Below are 24,884 nucleotides of genomic sequence, written 5' to 3'. Positions count from 1 at the left end.
TGCACAACAGTGCCACTTGGTGGTGAACAAACGCTATAACGCTATTTCCGTGCTCACAGCCACACACATAGCTGTCTATAGGAGTGGTTGCATCGCTCAAAAAAACCAAAAACATAAGCCTGGTCCATGACACATGATACCGTTTTCCACAGCATATATTGCGAATTTAATCAGCCATGGTCAGTGCTGTCCAATATTTTTGGCTCTAAGGCACACCATACCCCCCCCAATGAGTGCTCGCCATATGTCCAGCTCATATTGACGAAAGCTTCACTAAACGGATGAGGATCCAGCCAACCGAAAATCAATGGCTAGCAGTGAGAAATGGATGAAATGTTTCTAGTGATGGATGGATAATATCTGTTCTGATCTACGGTACTTCTTCCTACACACCCAGCCTGCATGCATGATAGACAAGTACGACTTGCAGATTAAACAAGGTATTACAAATATACTGTTCTAGGCTAGCCATAATTATCATTCCGGTTATGGATGTCCCGATTTTCGAACAGGGGTACCTGTGTTGGATCGGTGGTTAGACTGGCATATTCACCGATATGACCCAATATGACGAATAAGGGCCGGATACTTTTCCGATACTGATACAGCATCGGGACATGAATACCACCAGCAGACATTTTAGAATGAATGAAGGCGAAGACTGTGTCCGTGGTTTTTGACCTTGAGGTTGACTCTAGGGTCTTCCTCTACAGAAAAGGTTAAAGACTCATGAGCACTGCCACTTTGTAATTTGTATGCAGGTGAAGGAACTGGCCTAAAGTCTGGCAGCTTTGAAATTATATAGGAATACACTGTCAGCATTCTCATGTGATATTTCTGGCAATGTTTAGCCTATTGCTTTAATATATTCCTTCTACACAACACAAGGCAAGCTAATCAATTAAATAAATCAAATTTAGACAAAATCAAAGTCTAAATTAATTGACACATCGGCCTAGTGAGCATACATACAGCCCTCAACTTTTTGTTACATTGAAGGCAAACTAGGGGCTTATTTCAGTGGGATGTCTAAATTATTATCATTTGTAATTCACCAGTTATTAGACGGACCCTTTAGTGCAAAATTACATTTCCAATGTCGCCGTCAGAGCTGTGTTATATGCCCACACACACACATCCACGTTGCATATTATTACCCCACCACACACACCCCAGCAGCCCCACTGTGATGTAAGAATTGCTGGCTCAGCACATCATCACACCAGGGTCCCTAGGGATGCCCAGTGAAACTCGGAGGCGAGATCATGGCAGTACTGTGCTACTGTACCGTTAAGTCTACAGCACAATGGCCCACAGGCAGGCACTCTCCTAAGGTCGACCACAGAGCCTCTTTCTGTCAAGTCTTTCTCCAGGGGCTGTTTAGGTGTGTGTGGTTATTCATCGTCATGCATATTAGAAACTGCTTTCTAGCTATTTAAAAATAAATCCATGCTTTAAAATGCAGATTTCACACACAACTGGCAACCAGCGGCGGTGGCTCAGGGGTAGAGTGGCTCTATGGTTGAATTGGATGGTAACCGCAAAGTTGTCAGTTCGAACCCGGGCTCCCCCAGAGCTAGTGTCGAAGTGTCCTTGAGCAAGACACTGACGGCTGTATTTTGCGTGTCTTAAGTACCAGGTCTTATTCCCTAACTTGAGTAAACTAAAGACCCGGAGGCGTGATCAATGCTCTTTGGCCACTCAGAATAGCCAAATGGCATTGATCACGCCTCCAGGTCTTTAGTTTACTCAAGTTAGGGAATAAGACCTGGTACTTAAGACACGCAAAATACAGCCCTGAACCCCTAACTGCTCTTGATGTGCCGATTGGGGGCGGGCCTTGCATGGTTTCCGCCACCAACGGTGTATGAATTTGTTTGTGAATGGGTAAATTCTTATGTCTAAAATTCCAAATGGCTAAATCATCCAAGTTCTTATGTCTACTTTTTTGACGGCTCTGGAGTCTGAAGACTTAAGTTGACCCTACACAAGCTTAACCGCCCCCAATCCCCATCACACGAACTCTCAATGTTCTCTCTGATTCTTGCTAATGTCCTATACAGAATCCTAACTGCTCCTCTATTTCGACACCATAGGCCGTGTCAGTCAAGTGTGCAGTCTGGCTTTATATCACTGCCACTTTCATAGAATGACAACCATTTTAATCCCTCCATTAACCATGTTGTCTCACTCTCTCAACCATATTACTTGTCATGTAATGATGCTAATCCCAAGCTAGGCTGCTCGTAGGAAGCATAAAAACCCAGTGATGCCTTCTGTTCTGACAGAGTGCTCCTCACTTCTTTGGGGCGGGAACCCCTTTTGGTGTTGGCATTATGTTATGCTTTAGCTATTTAAAAATAGCACATCTACAAGCTCATAGCGCGCTCAAATTGAAGAACGACCTGCACGTGGCCATTGGGGTTTCTAATGTTATATGTCTGTCAATTGATTTGAATATGGTTTTAAACATCTGTTACTGGGGAGAACCAAGAATGGATGCCAGGCATTTTGTGTCCTCCAGATGCAACACAGCTGTCGGTGGACTGTTGTGGAGATGGAGGCTAATTGCTGTTGCGTTGCCGTGGGTGCTAATTGAACATAAGAGGTGTGTGTGTCGGGGGGGGGGGGGGTGGGGGGGGGGGGAGGGGGGGGGGGGGGGGGGGGGGGGGGGGGGGATTTTAAGGTCAGGACTCAGGATGCCAATTTTATCTGTTAGAAAACATGTAATTGGCCACTTTATATACGGATCCCGACAACAGTGTTGACCTAAACAAGGTGAAAGCAAACTAGCAAAGCAAACTAGCAAAACTTCTTTATCCACACGTGTGTGTGTGTGTGTGTGTGTGTGTGTGTGTGTGTGTGTGTGTGTGTGTGTGTGTGTGTGTGTGTGTGTGTGTGTGTGTGTGTGTGTGTGTGTGTGTGTGTGTGTGTGTGTGTGTGTGTGTGTGAAAGAGTCGGAGACAAAGAGAGAGCGAGAGAGGTGGCATGACGAGACCTAGCCCGTTGACTCTGTTCAACAGTCAATATGGACTTAATAATGTAATAATTACAACGCACGCATGTTTATTTTTTAAACCTATTTTTATTGAGTTGAAGGGTTTAATATAAAGCTCGGATCCTCACGGGTAATTTCGGTAAACTGCATTTCAGAATGGATGAATTTGGAAGGGATCCGACCCTGCCCGAGGGACAAGTCAATATTCTGGGCCCGCACCGGCTCGGTTCTCGGTTCGGCTCTCTGGTATTCGGTTCCGGATGTAACCGTGCTGCCCTCTCTACCCTCATCCCTCCTTCTCTCTTCAGGAAATCAAGCCCCAGAGTCACTACAACCATGGCTACAGTGAGAACGTGGGGCGCAAAAACCATGTGGACGACTACAGCACCTGGGATATCGTCAAAGCCACACAGTGAGTGGATTCATTGTTTGTTTGTGCATATATGTTTGTGAAATAATTTAGAAGGAAGTTATAATGCAGGGTGATTCGATTCCTGGCTTTTGTGCAATCTTGAGAGCCCTTATCACATATAGTTGTCTGTGTTCAGTTGTAGAGCTTTTGTTGCATAGGTGTGTGTGTGTGTGTGTGCCCCTCCCTTTTTTCTCCAGGAAGTGTCCAACAGTGTTAAGTGTTTCCTTATCGCTGGCTCTGATTATACACCAAAAGGGGTGCCTCCTGTGCTCTCAATATGACCTAAGCAGCCATCAGCTGGCCTGGATGAACCTAAATCTGAATTTTCCCCGTGGCATTAATAAGCTCTACACATGATTTATTATTGTTGTTGTTGTTATAGGGGTGAGCAAAATAATCTAGAAACAAAGGTCTGATCTCTAAAATATGAATCCTTGGCTATGAGATATGTGAGAGGCCAAGAAGAGGGTCTGATATGCAATGCAAACTACATATATTGCTTTTGCAAAAGATTGCAACGCCACTTGAAGTTACTGTATTGAAGATGCTACATTGAATGGTTCAGGTTCTGGTGTCTTGCAGTGAACATAGCCCGTCTACAAGTTCACAATGCTTCGCAGTAGGGATGTTTAATAGTTAATCGATTAATCGCTGTTAGTCAATTAAACTTTTACTTAACAGTTAATACTTAACAGTTAATAATCAATCGTAATTAATTGCAAAGTCTGTGGTTCTATCACTGGGTGGTTTTCTGTGAATGTAACACTGTCTGCGCGCGCGCTCGTAGCCGAGGAACGCACATGGTGCCATCGTCAATGGACAAATAAATATTTGATTAACCCATTCTGGGCGGGAACCTACTTTAGCTATTGAAAGATAGCAGATCAAGCTCATAGCAAGGCACCGTGTGCTGCGCTACGAGCCTGTACGTCTGCTATTTTTTTTTAATCGTGAAAATGTGCCTCAAATCTTTGAATATTGTTACAGAGTCAACGTTTTAAAGTCAAATCATTGTTCTGGGGGGTCCCTGGAACAACATATTTTCAGATGGGGGTCGGTGGCCGATTACATATAATTTTTGGGGGCATAAAATATTGAGCACCACTGATATAAAAACCTTATATTTCAGAAAACTGTCATGATTTAGAAGACAGATTTAAAATTTCGATGTCGGGTCTAAATGGGTTAAGGAATATAAAATGCCTTTGGTATTATTTCTGTGTATCAGAAAGATGTAGTTTTATGTTAGACATTGAGGGCAATTAAGATTCTCAGATTTGTTTTACAAAAAATTGTAATCAATCTATAAGCTTATCAAAACTATCAATGAATGCATGAATCGATAGTTCCCATCCATACATCCAGGCACCGCAACACATTGTGAGCTGGTATTAATATCGCCTGTGTTTGGTAGCGAGACACAATGCTGTGCAACTAAAGTATGAATCAGGTTTCACAGTTGCATGTCCCGTACTCAAGCTTGTTGACGTTAGTCTTCCAAAAATGCATTCAGGTCCATCTTGTCTGTCTTGTTATTCGATCGAATGTGTTTTGATGCAAGGGTGTGATTATCAACTGTGCGCATCAAGTCATAACAGAAAGTGTGTGTGTGTGTGTGTGTGTGTGGCCGTAGTCTGAAAACCCACCTCTTCAGACTCCATCATGGCCCGTAAAACTAGCCCCTTAGATAGCACTTTATGTAGACTGTTACGTTCTTGGTTTATACGTGATTCATGATAACTACTTTTTATATATGTGATGTATGCCAAGCTTCTGTTTTTACTTAATGTAAGTAGCTCTGGATCAAGAGCGTCTGCTAAATGCCTAAAGTGTGCGTGTGTGTGTGTGTGTGTGTGGGGGGTATGTAGGTATAGTGACGTAGCTTTAAGCCATTCTTCATCTATTCCGCAGATACGGTATCTTTGAGCGGTGCAGAGAGCTGGTGGAGGCCGGATACGACGTGAGGCAGCCCGGCCATCAACAACAGGATAGACCTGGTCAAGTGAGTCACATCTCTCCGTCTGTATGGACCAGGGTCCAAGCCCGGTTCCACCACCCACGGAGGCCTGACTCGCAGTTCTGACTTTCATTTTCTCCTCAAAACGTGTTCATTCAGATTCAGATACCTTTATTCCTTGCCATTGCCATTGTGTATACACACATAGGGATTTGTTTTGACATTAACACCCCGACGTTAACGTCCGGGGGTATTTGGAACCATTAAATCAGGGCGCTCAGCAATTTGCAACTTCAGGGCCCAATTCAAGGTTTCTCCACGCCATCTTGGAAGGCGCTAGAAGTAGCTAGATGTAGCCAAAACACCCCAGAGGGGATCGACAACAACAGGAAGTATGATTACATCTAACGCGACAAGCGACGGGACCGCGATGGGCCGTCAAAAACACAATCTTTGGTTAGAATTGGAAGCATTGTTTTTGATCAATTTAGATCAAGAGTTATTCACGTTTGAAGATTTTTCCTCCCATCCATTAAAATGGAAGGGGACCACTTCGGATGACGTCCCAACCGGAAATGTTGCTCAATCAACGCTACCAGCATTTAGACTGGTGCGCCCGGTATGATGTGATTAAAGACGGAACTTTTGATTAATCTCCGTCCTGGGCGCGCAGTGGGATTATTTGATAGGACGGAGACCTGCGTCTTTGCCTGCTCGGGGTGTTAACATGTGTGCGTTCAACAGACACAAGACAACACTGTGCAGGGAAAATAAATATAAAGTGCAGAGTTATAGTTCATAGTGCATCAATGTTACCGGTGTCACTAGGGGGCAGGGGTGAACGGCAAGCCCTCTAGAGCCCTTCTCATGTCATGTTTGTGAGGGGAAATTAATCTCAGAGCTCTTTGTGACGTATATGTGTGTGTGTTTAATGTTCTTATCAACCCCAAATGTAATAATACTGTAATTGCATTTAAACAATTCTATTGAACTCATCATATCATCATCAATATTTCATATCAATGGTCTTTTGTCGGGTGTGTGCTGTGAACAAAAAGTGTCTCTCAGCCTTTTTTCAGCCATATGTCACATTACCAAATGTAACCAGACGAGCAACGTAAAAATAATAATACAAGGAAGAAGGAACACTGACAAATTATATTCTGGGAAATGTCCAGGTTAAAAAGCTTGAATGCCTCCCCCTGGCCTGATGGAGGGGAAAGGAACTGGTTGGAATAACGTGTTCCTTACTTCCTTCCACGCCCCTGTCGGGTGTAAAGGAGCAACTTGGACACTCAGGCATGAAGGAAGCATGAGTTGAAGTCCGTTGCTCTCCCCAGGTTGGTGGAGGGTGTGTAGAGCCCAGGATCACATTAGATAAGGGTGAAAGGGTGAAAAATGGGTTACAAAATCACGGGATAAAAAATATATATTAAAAATAAAGTAAAAATTTCATACGGCCCGGCTGCGGGACGTATTACATTTATCCCAGGGCCGCATTTGGCCCGCGGGCCACACTTTGGACACCCCTGGGCTATAGCTACCTACAGCTGACGAAATAATTAAGGCTGAAGTTGTCCCTAGCTCTCAATAACAGAATGCACATTGTCAACCTATTAGCATATGTGTTTTATTGTATTCATCATAATTGTTTTGTTTTTCTTCCTCGTCACAGGTACTACATATCAAAAGGGGCCGTAGTGGATCAACTGGGAGGGGACCTCAACTCCACACCACTGCACTGGGCTACCAGGTGAGGTTACACACAGGGAATTAGAACTGTCTCAACTCACTGGGCTACCAGGTGAGGTTACACACAGGGAATTAGAACTATGTCTCAACTCACTGCGCTACCAGGTGAGGTTACACACAGGGAATTAGAACTGTCTCAACTCACTGCGCTACCAGGTGAGGTTACACACAGGGAATTAGAACTGTCTCAACTCACTGGGCTACCAGGTGAGGTTACACACAGGGAATTAGAACTATGTCTCAACTCACTGCGCTACCAGGTGAGGTTACACACAGGGAATTAGAACTGTGTCTCAACTCACTGCGCTACCAGGTGAGGTTACACACAGGGAATTAGAACTGTCTCAACTCACTGGGCTACCAGGTGAGGTTACACACAGGGAATTAGAACTATGTCTATTGTCTCAACTCACTGCGCTACCAGGTGAGGTTACACACAGGGAATTAGAACTATGTCTATTGTCTCAACTCACTGCGCTACCAGGTGAGGTTAAGCACAGGGAATTAGAACTATGTCTCAACTCACTGTGCTACCAGGTGAGGTTACACACAGGGAATTAGAACTATGTCTCATTGACTGAAAATGAAAAAGTTTGGGAACCATCCCAAACCATTTCATGTCAAGGACCCCCAAATTGACACTAATTAGCCCACGGACGGCCATTTGAAAAGATATGCCAAGGACCCCCCCATAAAAGAAGATTTTTATGGCTCTAGCAGTGATTGTCAACCGGTTTAATTTCAAGAACTCCCAGTTTGACATGCATTAGTCTACGGACCCCCATTTAATGGCAATTCTATCTCTTGAGACCCCCAATTTATATTATAAAATCTAAATTAATTTAACTCTGAGAGCGTATAAGAAAAAGTCCTTCTGCACACCAACAATGGCCAGGTCAGACCTTCGAATGCCTGATGAAGGTCGGACGACCGAAACGTTGCTCAATAAATCTAAACTCAAGTGAAGACAGTGTGCGGGATTCTTTTTTTCTCTACAACTCTGAGAGCGTACAAATGGAACCAAATGGACCCGGTCCATTTGGTTCCATTTGTACACTCTGAGTTACAGACCCATAAGGGTCCATTTGGTTCCTAACTATCATTTAGCTGGGGACCCCCTGGAACTCCCTCAAGGACCCTTAAGGAGAAAGGGGCAGTGCTCTGTGCCGTCAGATCGTGATGACCATGGAGGCTGCTTGAGGAGAAAGGGGCAGCGCTCTGTGCCTTCAGATCGTGATGACCATGGAGGCTGCTTGAGGAGAAAGGGGCAGCGCTCTGTGCCTTCAGATCGTGATGACCATGGAGGCTGCTTGAGGAGAAAGGGGCAGTGCTCTGTGCCTTCAGATCGTGATGACCATGGAGGCTGCTTGAGGAGAAAGGGGCAGTGCTCTGTGCCTTCAGATCGTGATGACCATGGAGGCTGCTTGAGGAGAAAGGGGCCGTCAGATCGTGCAGGGTTTCGTCGGCGTCCTCGTGACCGGGCTCGTTCTCCTGGTTCCGGGGGTCTGGAGAAGTGTCGCTCTCTCTGCGATGTTCTTTGTTCACGTGGTCCGGCATCATGCCGAGTGCACAAACCGATGCGAGCGAGGTGACGGACGACTTGCTGAACAAACGCTCTGCTTCCTCGACCTGCCCATTTCTGCTGTCTTCCGTCTTACCGTTGGAGCTATTTTGGTTTGCGAGATATCGGTCCCATCCTGAGAAGATGTTCCCGTGCATCCGGGTGTCTTCTAAATAGCTGCCCTCTAATGCATAGATCTGTCCTTCCAAGTTCGTCAACGTCTCGGCCAGTTCTTGTTTCCTCTTCACCAGTTGTGCGAGCTCCTGATGTGTGTTGGTGATCTCTGGCGGTGTTCCCTTAGCGTGTAACACCATGATGGAGCTTCCTCTTTGAGAAACAAACCCCTACTACTACAGTACCTACCTGTTATCAGAGTACTTGGGTAACCGATGTATGATGTCAATACTATGACGTCGGTCATCTCCATATTTGGGTAGTGACCGACACGGGAGGCATACTTAGTTTAGACTAGTCATTGGTAAGACATAAGGTTGGTGAGGGGTGAGTTAAGACGACCGGATTAAGGTTGGTGAGGGGTACGTTTAGGTGTGCTGCCCCGTGGGAGGTTAGGGTGAGGGTTTGAGATAGGTTGTAGGACTAATGACTGGTATTCATAGATAGATTCATAGAAAATTGATTCACAGGTATATTAAGTGCCCTGTGATTTTTTTCCTTTTTTAAAATTCATGGCCTTGGATATATATAAGGGTGACTAATTTGCCTCAGCAACATTTTGTAAACCTCCACTGTATAAAACTGATTGGAAACAAAAAAAACGTAACAGGCTGAAGAGAGATTCTAATGCTGACATCTGACTCTCACTCTAATGCATTTTCACTCTGTATATGACAACATTATAAACGCCTAGAAAGTGGTGTTACTATATACAGTAATCTAAAGCTTCTCAAATGAGTGTGTGTGAGCAGAGGCTATTTTAAACCTTCTGCTGTGCATAATGTGTCCGACTTGTCTGGTAGAGCAAATGGGATCGTAATATTGTCACTATCGGAGGGGAAAAAAGTGAAACAAAAAAACGTCATAAGAGAGTATATACAATAGGGCATTCATTTATGAAAAGACGAATCGATGAAATGACTGCTACTACACGGACGTTATCTGGTTTTAGATTAGCCTAGCTTTACTACATTGATATATCTTTTCAAAGGAATTGGACACGCATCCTGCACGTATTAATGTTTGCTCTGTATTGTAGTAGTAGTTACTGGCTGTCATGGGAATGGAGTTGGCCAAGTATGACTATATACAGTATGCTCAGGCTGTCAAAAGATAACATTCCAGTTAGTAGTCAACACTTCCTCACTGCTACTCTTAGCAAAGTTTATAGCAGACCCACAAGCTCGTAGCGCGCCACTCGGTGGCGCGCTATGAGCTTGTAGATCTGCTATAACCGAGGTTTGTCCCAGGTCGGCTCACCCTGGAGCTGTCTCTGCTCCCAACAGAAACCATGCTTGAAAATATCTGTTTCTAGAAAACATTTTAAATTAACCACATAATATTTATTTTTACTTTAGGTTTGTTGTTATCTTTCTTTATATTTCCAGTTAGATTTTAGTCTCCCTAGCGTCCTTCTCCTGAAGCCTGTGCCATGTGTTACCATAGTGTTACTGGCCTGTTGGAAAGCACTGGGTCTCGTGAGACCTCCCGCAGTCGGCCCTGCCTGCCCTGGGGGAAACAAAGCTCTTTCCTACTGCATCATTGATAGATGAAACAGGGGGCATCCACTTGCATCCTGTTATACACACACACACACACACACACACACACACACACACACACACACACACAGAGGACTGTCATGTCAGCCACCCTACCTGCAAGAGACCGACCTGGACCATGTCGATGTATGGTTTTAGACAAGTCAGATCCTTTTTTATATTTTTGAGTCTGCATTACAGATGGAGAGCTGCTTAGACATCACTGTGAAATTACTGCTTGCTTCCCAAGACTGTTGGCAGACATACACACACACACAACCGCTATTACACAATATAGTATCCGGCTAGACCTGGAAATTACTGAAGTATTTTAATCCTCCAGTCATACTGAATCAATCTGTTTAGGCAATGTCACTCAAAAATGTCACCGGGCAAGACAAGCTACTGCAGATCAGATGTCACCATGTTTGCACCGCGTTGCTTACTACGAGGTGGAACGATCCTCAAGTCATTTTAGGAATTTCACCTTGCTTAACCCAATAAGACCTCAGACCAGATTCTACAAATGTCTTCTAAATACTGTTTAAAAGAAAAACCTATGTTTCTATATCAGTGGTTCTCAAACTATTTCATGTCGAGGAGCGTATTTGGCCGCCGACCCACATTTGTAAATATGTTGTACCAGGAACCCACCCCCGCCAGAAGCAAATATACGAGTTAAAAACGTTTGCTGTGAAAGAAAATGTATTCAAAAAAAAATGAACGATGGTTGTCTGTGTGTATTTGCATTATTTAGACAAGGCCACCTCTCCATGGTGGTACAGCTGCTGAAGTACGGAGCGGACCCCTCGCTAATCGACGGAGAGGGATGCAGCTGTGTTCACCTGGCGGCCCAGTTTGGCCACACCTCCATCGTGGCCTACCTCATCGCCAAGGGACAGGTACGTAGGACGGATGGACGCCATTTATAGTCATCATTTGTAGAGGCGTATATCTATAGAGCGTCGCAGTCCCGCCCCCTTTCAGAACAACGAGTGGCCCAGGAAATGAATCCCAATGCATTTTTTCCATAGACATTTCAAAACGTATTTATTTAAAGACCTTTTAAGCGTCGTACGAAGCCAACTCTTGTCGTGACAAATCATGACGACAACACAATATTTTGGACCAAACAAATAATTACAAAGAAGAAAACCAACAAAAAAAGTGTTGTGCCGTTTTTTACTTTCTAATTCTTTGTTTGGCCTGAAAAATTGTGTTTGTCATGATTTGTCACGACAAGAGTTGGCTTTGTCCGCGGCGTAAACGTCTTTAAATAAATACTTTCTGAAAAGTCTATGAGGAAAATGAACAGATTTCTTTTCCGGGTCTCTCGAGGGGGCGGGACTGCGACGCTCTATTCTACGTCCGAGCATAGACATGGTAACGCCCCGCCTGCCTCTGATTGGCCTTACCGACACTGCCTGGCTTGCCTGTCCTCCGAGATGCAAGGGCACTCCGTGGTGGGAAATAATAGGCGTACAAAAGAATGGCAAAATGTGACAGTAACTTGTAACTTTCATTTTTGTAGAAGAGGCAAACTGCTTTGATTGAATAATTGATTGAACACGTATGTACTATGATTTGATTTGGCTGTGTTCTAAAATAAGGTGTTTGTGTTGATTATCGTGTATTAATATAATTATAGTAAACTAATAGTAATATACTAAAAATCTAATTATATTAAACTAATATTGTTATACTAAAAAAGATAAAGATCAAGGGAAAAAATACCTTTTTACAGTACAATAATGTTTCAAGTTTACACATAAACAGGCCAACGGCATAAACAATATTAGTTTGCCTCTAATACAAACATAAAAGTCACTGTTGTGCGTGCCAAGCTGTCATTCGCTTGTATTATATATCGTATTTGTATTTTTTATTTAAGAGCAACCTCTTGGTAGACTATCCAGCATCTTCCACCTCAGAGGAAACTCTGGTAAGGCCGGCAGCGTCGGTAGGCCAATCGGAGGCAGGCGGGGCGTTACCATGTCTATGCTCGGACGTAGAAAAGATATACGTATGCTTTGTAGAGATACTGTATCTGTATCGGAAAAGTAACCACCGATCCGACACAGGGGTTGACCGTACTATGGCAGGTAAATAAAATGTTGGGACAGGTGGAGTTTGCTTTCGAGTTGCCCAAACTCCCAAGTGCATATTTGAGTGAGGAGTCTGCTATAAACACAACACGAGAGATATATATATATATATATATATATATATATATATATATATAGCTAGATAGCTATAAACACAACACGAGATATATAGCTAGATAGCTATAAACACAACACGAGGTCACGACACTGGTATCTGTATTCGGTATCGGCTAACACAGAAATGGTGGTATCGTGATCGGATCGGGAAAGAACAAAGTGAAACCATTTGATAGAAGCCTTACCTCTGCAAGTTATGTTTTTTCTTGATTTAAAAATATATGAAAAATATACTGCAATCGATCTGTAGTGTAGCGTCTACTAGCCTAGGCTCCTCAATACAGGACTGTTATTAGCGGTATTGTCCACCAGAGGGGGCTCTATCACCTTTCACTGACAGATCTATTGCCAATGACTGTCTTGTTGAGTTGACAACATACATCGCTCCATCATTGATGGCTAATTGTTTTTGCTTGTGCTTTTTTTAATTCCAAATAGGACGTGGACATGATGGATCAAAATGGCATGACTCCATTGATGTGGGCAGCTTACAGGACACACAGGTATGTGCATGGGCTACACAATACAGCATGTGTGCATGCATGCGTCACACCATTGAAATTGTGTTTTTGTGCGTTTTATTTTGTCTTCAGTTATACAGCATTCAAAGATTCGTGCAGTATTTTCAGGATTTTTCAAAAAATAGCAGACCTACAAGCCAACTGGAGGCCAATTTAGTGGTTCCCTTTCCCATGAGCAATTATTCAATTACTATAGAAGGTGACTATTCCCATTAATTCAATTCATGTTTTATTGGCATACGTTTACATTTACATTACAACAATACAATCTAAACAAAAATGATGTACATTTGAAAATCAGAATCTTCAATAGATCAATTTCTATTTACCAAGATCATTCCATGCAGGTATCAAATCAAATCAAATCAAATCACCTTTATTTATAAAGCACATTTAAAAACAATTTCCACTGTACCAAAGTGCTGTACAGACATTTCATCAACACCACAGATAGAGAGAACACAGCAAAAGAAAATAGCAAACTATAAAAAAAAATCTAACAATATACTGTTTAAAAACACAAACAAGGTCACGAGCAATGAAATGCTTGGGAGGTATAGTGCAGGAATACACACTGATTGGTCTTGGTCTAGGGCGGTTGTGTTCCATTTGATATCCTTCTCCTCCTCCTATTCTCCCAACACAAACGAATCTTGCTGCTGTGTTTGCACATTAACTACCATATACACGTTTGCCTAGATCCCTGCCCCCCCCCCCCCCACACACACACACACACACACACACACACACACACATGTGTCTGCAATGCAGTGGAATACACACAGACGTCTGCAGCTCAACCCATGACCTCCCCCCTTCTCCCCTCCCTGTAAATCAGTCATGATTCTTCAACACCACCTGACGTCCTTCCTGTGCACAGAGATACTGTATATCCTGCTGTTCCTACAGTGTCCAGCTGCTTCGTTTACAGTAATAAATGTACAGTAATAAATGTCTTTGATGTCGAGCAGAGCAGATGGAGGAAGTGCAATGGAAAGGCCTGTGTTCTCCATGCACGTGTCCTTGGAATGGAAGTCTTGCTTCGCTGACTCACAGATTTCCTGCTGGCTTGGCGTGCTCACACTAATCTATAGCAATTGGACCCCGATCCCCTGGTGTGAACTGTGAAATAATGACATTTGACCTGGGGACCCCCCACCCTGAGAAGCACTTGCAATTGTAGGAGTTCAGTTGCAATTCGTTTTTTCTTTTTTTATATTGTGTAAACGGCAGATCTACAAGCTCACAACGACTCATACATAATATGAGGTGTTGTGAGCTTGTAGATCAGCTATTTTCACTTTCCCCCCCCCCATCGTTCTTAGATAATTAGATAATTTGACCAATGTTTATTTTGATGCAGTAATGGTTTTGGTCTTTTCTTTCTTTCTTTTTTTGAGGTATTAAAACAGTCTTGAAAGTCCTTAATAAATGCTCACTTCACTGTCATCTTAGAGGACAGTCCCCTTAGAGGACTGTAGTGCCTCAGGTTTTTACTTTTTACACACTATGATTATCAACCAGATTCCACCCAAACGGCCAGGTGCCCCCCTCCCCCAGGTGCATTGATTATGTGGTTGAGACACACTATGCAGAAGTAAACAAAAGGACAACATGGAGGATTACAGCTTGTCAGATTGTTGTTGCACAAAATGTTGACTGACAAGCTAATTATCAATCCTGTTTAAGCTTTTTCATTATTTTCATGTTTTTTGACGCTGTTCTGCTTTATTTAGATAAGATAAATAAACGGTGGGCAGAGAGAGACCTGCAACACAGGTCTCCAGCCAGAACCCAACCAGGGATGCACAAATCCAGTCAACTACCAATTCACCAGTTTTCAATAGAAAACTACCCCCGGAGTTAATGCTACATATTTCAGTTTTCCATTTCATGAACCTAGACTCTTCACCTCTTCCAGGAACCGTGTCAATGGTTCCCGGTACTTCTCTAACCCATGCTGTCTGTGCCCAACGTTGTCCAGCATGGACCATGGTTCCCAGTACTTCTCTAAATCTAACCCATGCTGTTTGTCTGCCCGACGTTGTCCAGCGTGGACCATGGTTCCCAGTACTTCTCTAAATCTAACCCATGCTGTTTGTCTGCCCGACGTTGTCCAGCGTGGACCATGGTTCCCAGTACTTCTCTAAATCTAACCCATGCTGTTTGTCTGCCCGACGTTGTCCAGCATGGACCATGGTTCCCAGTACTTCTCTAAGTCTAACCCATGCTGTTTGTCTGCCCGACGTTGTCCAGCATGGACCATGGTTCCCAATACTTCTCTAAGTCTAACCCATGCTGTCTGTGCCCAACGTTGTCCAGCATGGACCATGGTTCCCAGTACTTCTCTAAGTCTAACCCATGCTGTTTGTCTGCCCAACGTTGTCCAGCATGGACCATGGTTCCCAATACTTCTCTAAGTCTAACCCATGCTGTTTGTCTGCCCGACGTTGTCCAGCATGGACCATGGTTCCCAATACTTCTCTAAGTCTAACCCATGCTGTCTGTGCCCAACGTTGTCCAGCGTGGACCATGGTTCCCAGTACTTCTCTAAGTCTAACCCATGCTGTCTGTGCCCAACGTTGTCCAGCGTGGACCATGGTTCCCAGTACTTCTCTAAGTCTAACCCATGCTGTCTGTGCCCAACGTTGTCCAGCGTGGACCATGGTTCCCAGTACTTCTCTAAGTCTAACCCATGCTGTCTGTGCCCGACGTTGTCCAGCATGGACCATGGTTCCCAGTACTTCTCTAAGTCTAACCCATGCTGTCTGTGCCCAACGTTGTCCAGCGTGGACCATGGTTCCCAGTACTTCTCTAAGTCTAACCCATGCTGTCTGTGCCCGACGTTGTCCAGCATGGACCATGGTTCCCAGTACTTCTCTAAGTCTAACCCATGCTGTTTGTGCCCAACGTTGTCCAGCATGGACCATGGTTCCCAGTACTTCTCTAAGTCTAACCCATGCTGTTTGTCTGCCCGACGTTGTCCAGCGTGGACCCGACGCGGCTGCTGCTGACCTTCAACGTGTCCGTCAACCTGGGGGACAAGTACCACAAGAACACAGCGCTGCATTGGGCCGTCCTGGCCGGCAACACCACGGTCATCAGCCTCCTGCTGGACGCCAATGCCAACGTGGACGCACAGAATATCAAGGTCAGCCCTGTGCTGTTGTGTACCAACCACTTCCAACCTGCCGTCCCGTCCCAATGGGCGCTATGCTTAGTATACAGTATACGTGCTTCACAGAGAGACCAAAAATACAACAAGAAAGCATCAACTACATAGTAATAGCAAAAACTAAAGGAGCAACTAAAACAGGAAACGCAATCAGGCAACTTCTGATTGCGCTGCTTGATGATGACCGTAAAGGTCAATCAGTCGTTGGTTGGACTAAACCGTTGTGTGCTGCAGGGCGAGACGCCGCTGGACCTCGCCAAGCAGAGGAAGAACGTCTGGATGATGAACCACCTACAGGAAGCACGGCAGGCCAAGGGTTACGACAGCCCCTCCTACCTGAAGAGACTCAAGATGGACAAGGTACGATAAATATACGTTAAATATACCCATCACTCCTACCTGAAGAGACTCGAGATGGACAAGGTACGATAAATATACGTTACATATACCCATCACTCCTACCTGAAGAGACTCGAGATGGACAAGGTACGATAAATATACGTTAAATATTTGTTACATATACCCATCACTCCTACCTGAAGAGACTCAAGATGGACAAGGTACGTTAATTATACTGTACCCCCCCATCACTCCTACCTGAAGAGACTCTAGATGGACAAGGTACGTTAATTATACTGTACCCCCCACCATCACTCCTACCTGAAGAGACTCTAGATGGACAAGGTACGTTAATTATACTGTACCCCCCCCCCCCCCCCCCCCCATCACTCCTACCTGAAGAGACTCCAGATGGACAAGGTACGTTAAATATACTGTACCCCCCCCCATCACTCCTACCTCCTAATCATCTTTAGCACGTTTAAAAACAGAAGTTTTCTTTTCCAATTGTGAATCTCCAATAGCAACATGATAGCCATGATTAAGTTGAGCACTGAACCAATCGATGCTGATAAATCACCCGCCAAAGTCTTCTGGGTTAATTCTGTTTATTTTGTACACTGCCAGTCATGCCTGTTACTGCCTGTTCCTGTATACTTCTCTGTCCCGAAACCCTAAAGCAGAAAACATCTCTGTCACACAGCCAGCAGCATGTTGTTGACAGAGTTTAGACCAGACGAGGCTAAAAGGAGGCCCTCCAGGATAAACTCTGGTTGACACAACAAGCTAACATTCTGTTTACCTTCATGCCGGCGCCACAGCACTGGGTTGCAATTAACACGTGTGTGTGTGTGTGTGTGTGTGTGTGTGTGTGTGTGTGTGTGTGTGTGTGTGTGTGTGTGTGTGTGTGTGTGTGTGTGTGTGTGTGTGTGTGTGTGTGTGTGTGTGTGTGTGTGTGTGTGTGTGTGTGTGTGTGTGTGTGTGTGTGTGTGTGTGTGTGTGTGTGTGTGTGTGTGTGTGTGTGTGTGTGTGTGTGTGTGTGTGTGTGTAAAAAGAATGACGGGAAAAACAGGGCCTTAAACTACAAAATGGAGATCAGTTGAGACTGAAAGCAGGAAATTAACATTATGGTTTCTCGATTAACACCATTTATCTTTTAGAGTTTTATATGAAATAGTATATTTATCTGTTCAACTTTTATATTAAATAATATATTTATCTGTTCAACTTTTATATTAATAAATAGTATAGTATTCCTGGACAAAACTTGACCAGATTTGACTGAGAGCATGCCATCGCGCAAATTCCAGCTTTTCACCAGAGGAGAAAAACGTATTTTATTTTATGAGTTGACAGCACACGCAGACTCTTCACATACTAGAGCATGTCTGAAATAAGTGTCAGAGCTGAAATCGACATATAAATATGAAATAAATTCTTAAACATGTAGCTAGGTGTAATGTTAGAGACCACAGAAGTGAAACTTTCAAGCATGTTTTCTCAACTCTCTGTTTTCTTCAAGACATTACTCTATAAGCCAAATATAATATAAATATCCAAAACTGGTGGGTCAAACTGATCAACCAATATGTCAATTTGAAACTATCATTCCCTGCTTTCATATGATATGAAATTCTAAAAAATCAATGGCAGTCCCTCAGTCAAATTTGGTCATAAATGTTTGCCTTTTGTGTTGACATTTTCCCATTTTACTTTTTCTGTTTATGTATTTAACATGACTTGATTGCTTCAACTGTAAATCAAATAACTGATTGTTGTTTTTTTTTTACATTTGACACAAACACAATGAATCTCATGAATCACGATGTCTCTCAACTCCTCATCTGGGTGTTATTAGTGGATCAAGGTATATGAATATAATCAATATAGATACTGTGTACGGTATATATACAGTATCGATATTATAGATACTGCTTAGATACTCAGTACATATAGCAATAGCCTTATAGATGTCCCCAGTGGTCTTAAATCCATTTCCCAATCCCCACTTTTCTTCTAAATCCAGTCAAACCCATGTTTCTGTGTCAGTGGTACCATTTCCACGTCCCCCGTCTGAAAATATGAAGAGAAGCAAAGATTTGAGTTAAAATCGTTCGCTCTGAAAGAATATATTTAAAGATTTGTGCCACATTTTCAAGATTTGTCAAAAACGGCAGATCTACAAGCTCGTAGTGCGGCACTCGGTGCCGCGCTATGAGCTTGTAGATCAACTAACTTGCTAGCAATTCACCCAGTGTGTGTTTTTGCCTGTCATTGTTACAAGTAGCATTCATTCACAGCAACGCTTTGCTTTAAACTGTCTTTATAGCTCTATCCATCTCTTTCCCTGCTCTGCCCCAAACCCACCCCACCCGCCCACCACCATCCCCTTGGTCTATGCAGGAGTTCAGACAAAAGGTGATGCTGGGAACTCCCTTCCTGGTCATCTGGTTGGTGGGTTTCATCGCGGACCTCGACATCGACTCCTGGCTGGTCAAGAGCATCATGTATGCTGGTGTGTGGATCTCGGTGCAGTTCCTCTCCAAGTACGTAAAGTCACTCGAATGATAAACTCACTAGTCAAGAGACGTGGGCAATCATCACACAGCCTGCGCAAATGAAACTTCATATAGGCCACCCGGATCCTAAGCTAAGCTTTTGTTTGTTGGGGCTTTGTTGTTGCAGCTGTTCTCTCTCTCTCTCTGCTGCTAGCTAGATACTACTTTGCATTTAGAAGTCCCCAGACGTATTGGTAAGGTGGAGATCTCTGATCGCCTGGTAAGCGAGACTACCGGAGTGTTCAGTGAATACACACACAAACACACACGCGCGTGCGCACACACAATACACATCATTGCGTGTGCACTGTGCACACAGCACATGCAAACTGACGTGCTGTTACCACTGCCATGTGTTCCTGCTGGTCTGTTGGCCTGCAATAGCTCTCTAATGTTAACGGCACCAGCACACAAACCAGTATGTGTGTATATTGGACAGACTGGCATTCATTAGATGGAAAAGTGTTTCTGATTATCAGCGCTGTTGAGTCGGAGCAGAGCCTGTTACAGTGTGGTTGATTTATTTATTCCCCCCGTGCCGTGCTGCTTTATAACAAAGACTTTCTGCTGCAGGCCTCCATGTGTGTTATAGTTGAAAACGAGTACAATTTAGGTATTTAGCAGATGCTCTTATCCAGAGTGACAAGATCCCAGTAAACCGTGGGAACCCGAGTCCTCAAACGACAGGTTAACCCATTTTGACCTGAGATCAGATTCTAAAAATGTTTCTATGTCAGTCGTTCTTCGATTTTCGAAATATATATATTGCATGATTATATATTGATGATGGTCTATTCACAGACCATCCTTTGAAAAAATAAGACATCACATACAGTACTATAGAGCGCCGAAGTCCTGACGTCACTCGCTCATCCCCTTGTTCACGGAAATTGCTCTATGGAGAATAACATGGTGTCTTAAAATCGTCTCATATAAGCATTGTGGTCCAAAAATAAACAAGCTGTCTCTGCGTTTTTGTCAGGGAGGTGTCTCTGTATCGTTTGCGACAGTCAGTCACTCATATAATATGATACAGTCTGTTTCTAGTGAAAATGTAACTAATTCAGCAGCAGTAATATTAGCGTTTTCTAATGTGTCAGTCAGTTGATTCTTCATATCCATATGAGTGAAACGGCCGGGATGACGTGTTTATTGTTCAAACACAGTTCTTATATGAGGCGATCAAAGGGATTACAATGCAAATAAAAAGTACATGAACCCGTGGACTTGGCACCATCTACCGATATTGATGTCAGACTTCAGTGCTCTATTGCGGTTCCAGACAGACAGATTTAAAATGTTCTCCATTTTCCTCCTGTCTGCAGGGCGTTCTTTGACCACTCCATGCACAGTGCCCTCCCGCTGGGCATCTACCTGGCCACCAAGTTCTGGATGTATGTCACCTGGTTCTACTGGTTCTGGAACGATATCCTTATATTCACAGACGGGCTTGTGTGCACAGTGAATTCCTCCCGCATTCATTTACCCGTTTGGTGAGGGTACAAATGTAACGACATGGACCCATTAGTGGTCCGTTTAGTCTCGCGTAGCCAGACAACTATTCCACAATCTCCGAATGCTATATAGAGTCTTTATATTTTACTCACGACGGCTCTTCCGTTGCTCCAGACTGTATGATGGAATGGAAGCATTTGAAAATTTGCGAGAGGCAACAGTCTGGCAACGCCAGACTAGGGTCCGTTTGGTAACCTTTGTATGCTCGCAGAGTAAAATTACGGCAAGTGCGTTTTACGAGGTGGTAAAAAAAAGTGCTCTGTATTCTCAGGTTTTACAGTTGTTTGTTTAGTTTTTTCAGTGGGCAGTGAGTTGTGAAATGCAGGAATAAGCTTGATTGCAGGCGTCATAGCTGTTGTTAAGCAGAGAAGCTGACCGTCATTTCACTCAATGAGAGGCTTCAGTGGAGGAATGTGACCGTGTGTGTGTGTGGACAGGACACAGGCTATAATTGGCATGTTGGGGTGTCAGTCAAGCTGCATTCTGGTCCCGCCCACCATCTCCTGTGCTGTGTAGTGTAGCAGTCCTTTGGATCTGACAGACAGACGCTTTGCTGCTCCCACATCTGGCATTCTCTGCCTCTTATTAACACACTGTGTGTGTGTGTGTGTGTGTGTGTGTGTGTGTGTGCGTGTGTGTGCGTGCGGATCACGGATTGGATTACATAGACACAAGCACTCACAAGACCTAGAGATGGATTGTCATCATCGGATACGATGGACAACCTTAAGTGAAAAATAAATTAAGTGTGTGAGAGACAGAGAGTGTAAGCTAAAGAGCAGCCACCTGATCCCATCTGGATGTGAGTCTGTATCGTTTGGCTACCTCTGTTTTCTTATCTGGTTTCTTAGGGGTCTAACTAGTCATCATTTAGAAGATTTCGACGTCAGGCCTAAATGGGTTAATGATAACACAGTGTTGGAAGGCTTAGACTATTTGGAAGTTTGGAAATGTTTGTTTGCGTGTCTCCCTGCTACCTGCAGTGTTTTGAGGAAGTAAATGTGACCCAACTGGTACTCCAGTTAGATTAATCAAACAGCAATAATGTTTATTGCTGTTGCAGTTTGCTATTTATTTATTTTCCACTGGCTTTTTTGCCTGGAACATACCACCAAGAAAGCATTCTTTCTCAAATGCAAAGGCTTTCTGGTTGAAAACAGGTTCCTCCTGTTTCTATTTCTGCCCCACAGCTATTGCTTTACACTCACTCACATCCCCATTATATTACCTTCAGTAAAATAAATCATCAAGGGACATATCCCAGTTTGCCTGGTTTGATAAACTGTTAGATGGGGCCCTATATTACACTGTCCAATCTATTCTAGTTCCCTTGATTGGCTCACAAGAGAACAGTTTGGGACTTAAAAGACAACTTTAGTTTTTTTCAACCAAGGTTCATGTTTTAGGCTATTTTTGACGGGACGGGGGCATTCGAACATGGGGCTAAATATGTATTTTTTTAATAGGGATTTTATTTTATATATTCACAGGATCTACTGAATGTGAAGGGGTGACAAACTGACATACTGACCCATACAACCTGAACACAGTATGGCAGCCCCCTTCACATTCAGTAGATCCTGTGATCTTTTGTGGACAGATTTTATTTCCTGTTGATTAAAAAAAAGAAAAGAAAAAATTGCCATAAAGTTTTGTAAAAATAATACATATTTAGCACCATGTCAAAAATATAAACTTTAAAAAATGTACACTCATCTTATACTTTATCTAATAACCTAAAACATAGTAATCATCGCTATGAAGTGTATCTTCAGTAATAGGGGTCTCCCCATCTTCAATCAGCAGAGAGAACTCAAACAGGACACGGTATAAAGTTGTAAGTGACTAGAAGCTATGTGAGATCTGAGCGTGAGAGACACACACAAACTGTACATTTTGAACCAAGGCAGACAGCGATTTATCTTTGGCCACTGACCGTGGTTTTTCCTGTGCTGGGCAGGTTGTGTGCATGTGTGCATTTTGCCATAGATACATACAGTGTGTGTAGCCTAGCTATGTCTTTTCTAATGGGTTTCTGTGCCCTATTTGAGAGAGCACTGTGTGCGCTGTGCTCCGTTTGACATGCTCCGTATTTGAGCGAGCGTCAGATCATTATCCTCCTCGGGCCTGTGGTTGAGTGAAATCGGATCAAGTGTCATGGGTGGAGCAAGGAAGCAGATTAGTTCGTTTTCTTTTTCAAGCCCAGACCAGACTTTACCTCAGTTTTCAAGGGAGAGAAAAAACAAACAAACAAGCTTTGCTCGTGAAAGCAGTTACAAGCGAAAGGCTTTGACTTTGTTTTAAAATGGTGAGATTATGACACGATTTGATGCAAACAGAGAAGTCTGTGTACTGTGTAAACATTAAACTGAAAGGAATACAAATTATTGAAGGGCTTTTAAAGTTTAAAAAAAGGGCATTCTGCACTTTGAATTGAACTGATTTAACTTGTCAATTTTAGAGAATTCTATAAAACGTACTGTATAGGGCATGTGGCCTTTTTAGTTGGCCACACATGTTACTGTAGCGCTATCCAACATACAGTACTGTACATGCCCTGGCCGTGTCTGTGCAGCCAGACTGATGGATGTGGCTCTGACCCTGTGATGTCTCATTCAGCATGTTGCTGTCTGCTGCCGGCAGCCATCTGACCTCTCATCCATTCAGGAGATGAATGCATGCATGTCCAGGGCACGGAGACACAGAGCAGGATGCATCTAAACCCCATTTCTACCCTCGGCTCCATTGATCAACCAGCACTATCTCAACAGTATCCCCAGCTGTTGACGCGGTGGGCCGGGTCGGGATTTCCACACAGGTCAATTAAGGGCATTTATCTTATTACCTCCCTGCGGTGAAATGGATAATGTCAACATGCAGGGTTTTTTCTTTTTCTTTTCTTTTTTAAGGGCATTTATCTTATTAACTCCCTGCGGTTAAATAGATAATGTCAACACGCAGTATTTTTTTAATGGTGATAATTATGAAGATTTATGGCTTCATTTAGTGCCCTGGATAAGAGCAGCACTTTACCATGTCATCTATACTGTCTTAGAGGAGACTTCTCTAGTGAGCTATGTCTGCAGCAGCAGCAGTAAGGCATGGCGTTCATTGTAGACTGCCCTTTGGCTAACCTTCATGTATGAGCAGTAAGGCATGGCGTTCATTGTAGACTGCCTTTTGGCTAACCTTCATGTATGAGCAGTAAGGGATGGCGTTCATTGTAGACTGCCCTTTGGCTAACCTTCATGTATGAGCAGTAAGGGATGGCGTTCATTGTAGACTGCCCTTTGGCTAACCATGTATGAGCAGTAAGGGATGGCGTTCATTGTAGACTGCCCTTTGGCTAACCTTCATGTATGAGCAGTAAGGGATGGCGTTCATTGTAGACTGCCCTTTGGCTAACCTTCATGTATGAGCAGTAAGGGATGGCGTTCATTGTAGACTGCCCTTTGGCTAACCTTCATGTATGAGCAGTAAGGGATGGCGTCCATTGTAGACTGCCCTTTGGCTAACCTTCATGTAAGAGCAGAAATTGGATCAAGTGTCATGTATGCGGTCGGAGTGGTTCCTCCTCTCCCACTAACTAGCTTTACAACCAACCCATTTGAATAGGACTGGTCGTATCACTATCATCGTTGGCCTAGAGGTGTCCTTTTATGGTGTCTCTTTGGACAGTGACTCGGCGTGAGAACGGATCTATTCAGGTGGAGATGAGTCCGTGTTGCCTAGGCGTTTTAAGCCATTAAAACCGTCCTGAGGCCCATTCTACAAATGCCTTCTTGGTTTCTTTTCGTGCCAAGGAATCCCCAAATTGATGTATTTTGTGCCAGGGACCCCCGGGAAATGATTAAACATTTTTGTCACATCGTGCAATATATAAGCATTGCGATCACGCGCGCCACTCAGGCATAATAAGAAGTTCCGGGGTTCATGATGTCATATATTTTTAGGGGATACCGGGAAAGTAGGGATGCTCCGATCAGGTTTTTTGGGACCAATACCGATCACAGATTGTTTTTGTCATGATCGGCCGATACCGATAGGATCGATACTGATCTTGTGAAATGTTGCATATTTTTATATTTCCAAAATGATTGTGTCAAAACTGTCCCTGTGTGTGGGGAAGAAGGGGGGAATGTTTAGGCCTGTCACAAAA

The 24,884-nt window shown here is 43.6% G+C and overlaps 1 protein-coding gene across 1 annotated transcript in view; it reads left to right on the top strand.

Moving 5' to 3' along the window:
* The window catches only part of zdhhc17 (zDHHC palmitoyltransferase 17), a 40,256-nt gene that overhangs the window by 4,278 nt on the left and 11,094 nt on the right, over positions 1 to 24,884 (top strand). Inside the window, 10 exon segments of the mRNA XM_080757936.1 lie at positions 3,307 to 3,410; positions 5,322 to 5,381; positions 5,383 to 5,412; positions 7,043 to 7,120; positions 11,153 to 11,297; positions 13,056 to 13,120; positions 16,127 to 16,289; positions 16,548 to 16,673; positions 19,056 to 19,198; positions 20,536 to 20,638. Of these exon segments, the coding sequence (XP_080614062.1) occupies positions 3,307 to 3,410; positions 5,322 to 5,381; positions 5,383 to 5,412; positions 7,043 to 7,120; positions 11,153 to 11,297; positions 13,056 to 13,120; positions 16,127 to 16,289; positions 16,548 to 16,673; positions 19,056 to 19,198; positions 20,536 to 20,638 (1,017 nt within the window).

This window comes from Protomyctophum bolini, assembly GCF_963924005.1.
Source record: "Protomyctophum bolini genome assembly, chromosome: 23".
Taxonomy (NCBI): Eukaryota; Metazoa; Chordata; class Actinopteri; order Myctophiformes; family Myctophidae; genus Protomyctophum; species Protomyctophum bolini.
The sequence above is the reverse complement of the archived record's forward strand: the minus strand, read 5'-3'. Positions and strand labels throughout refer to the sequence as shown.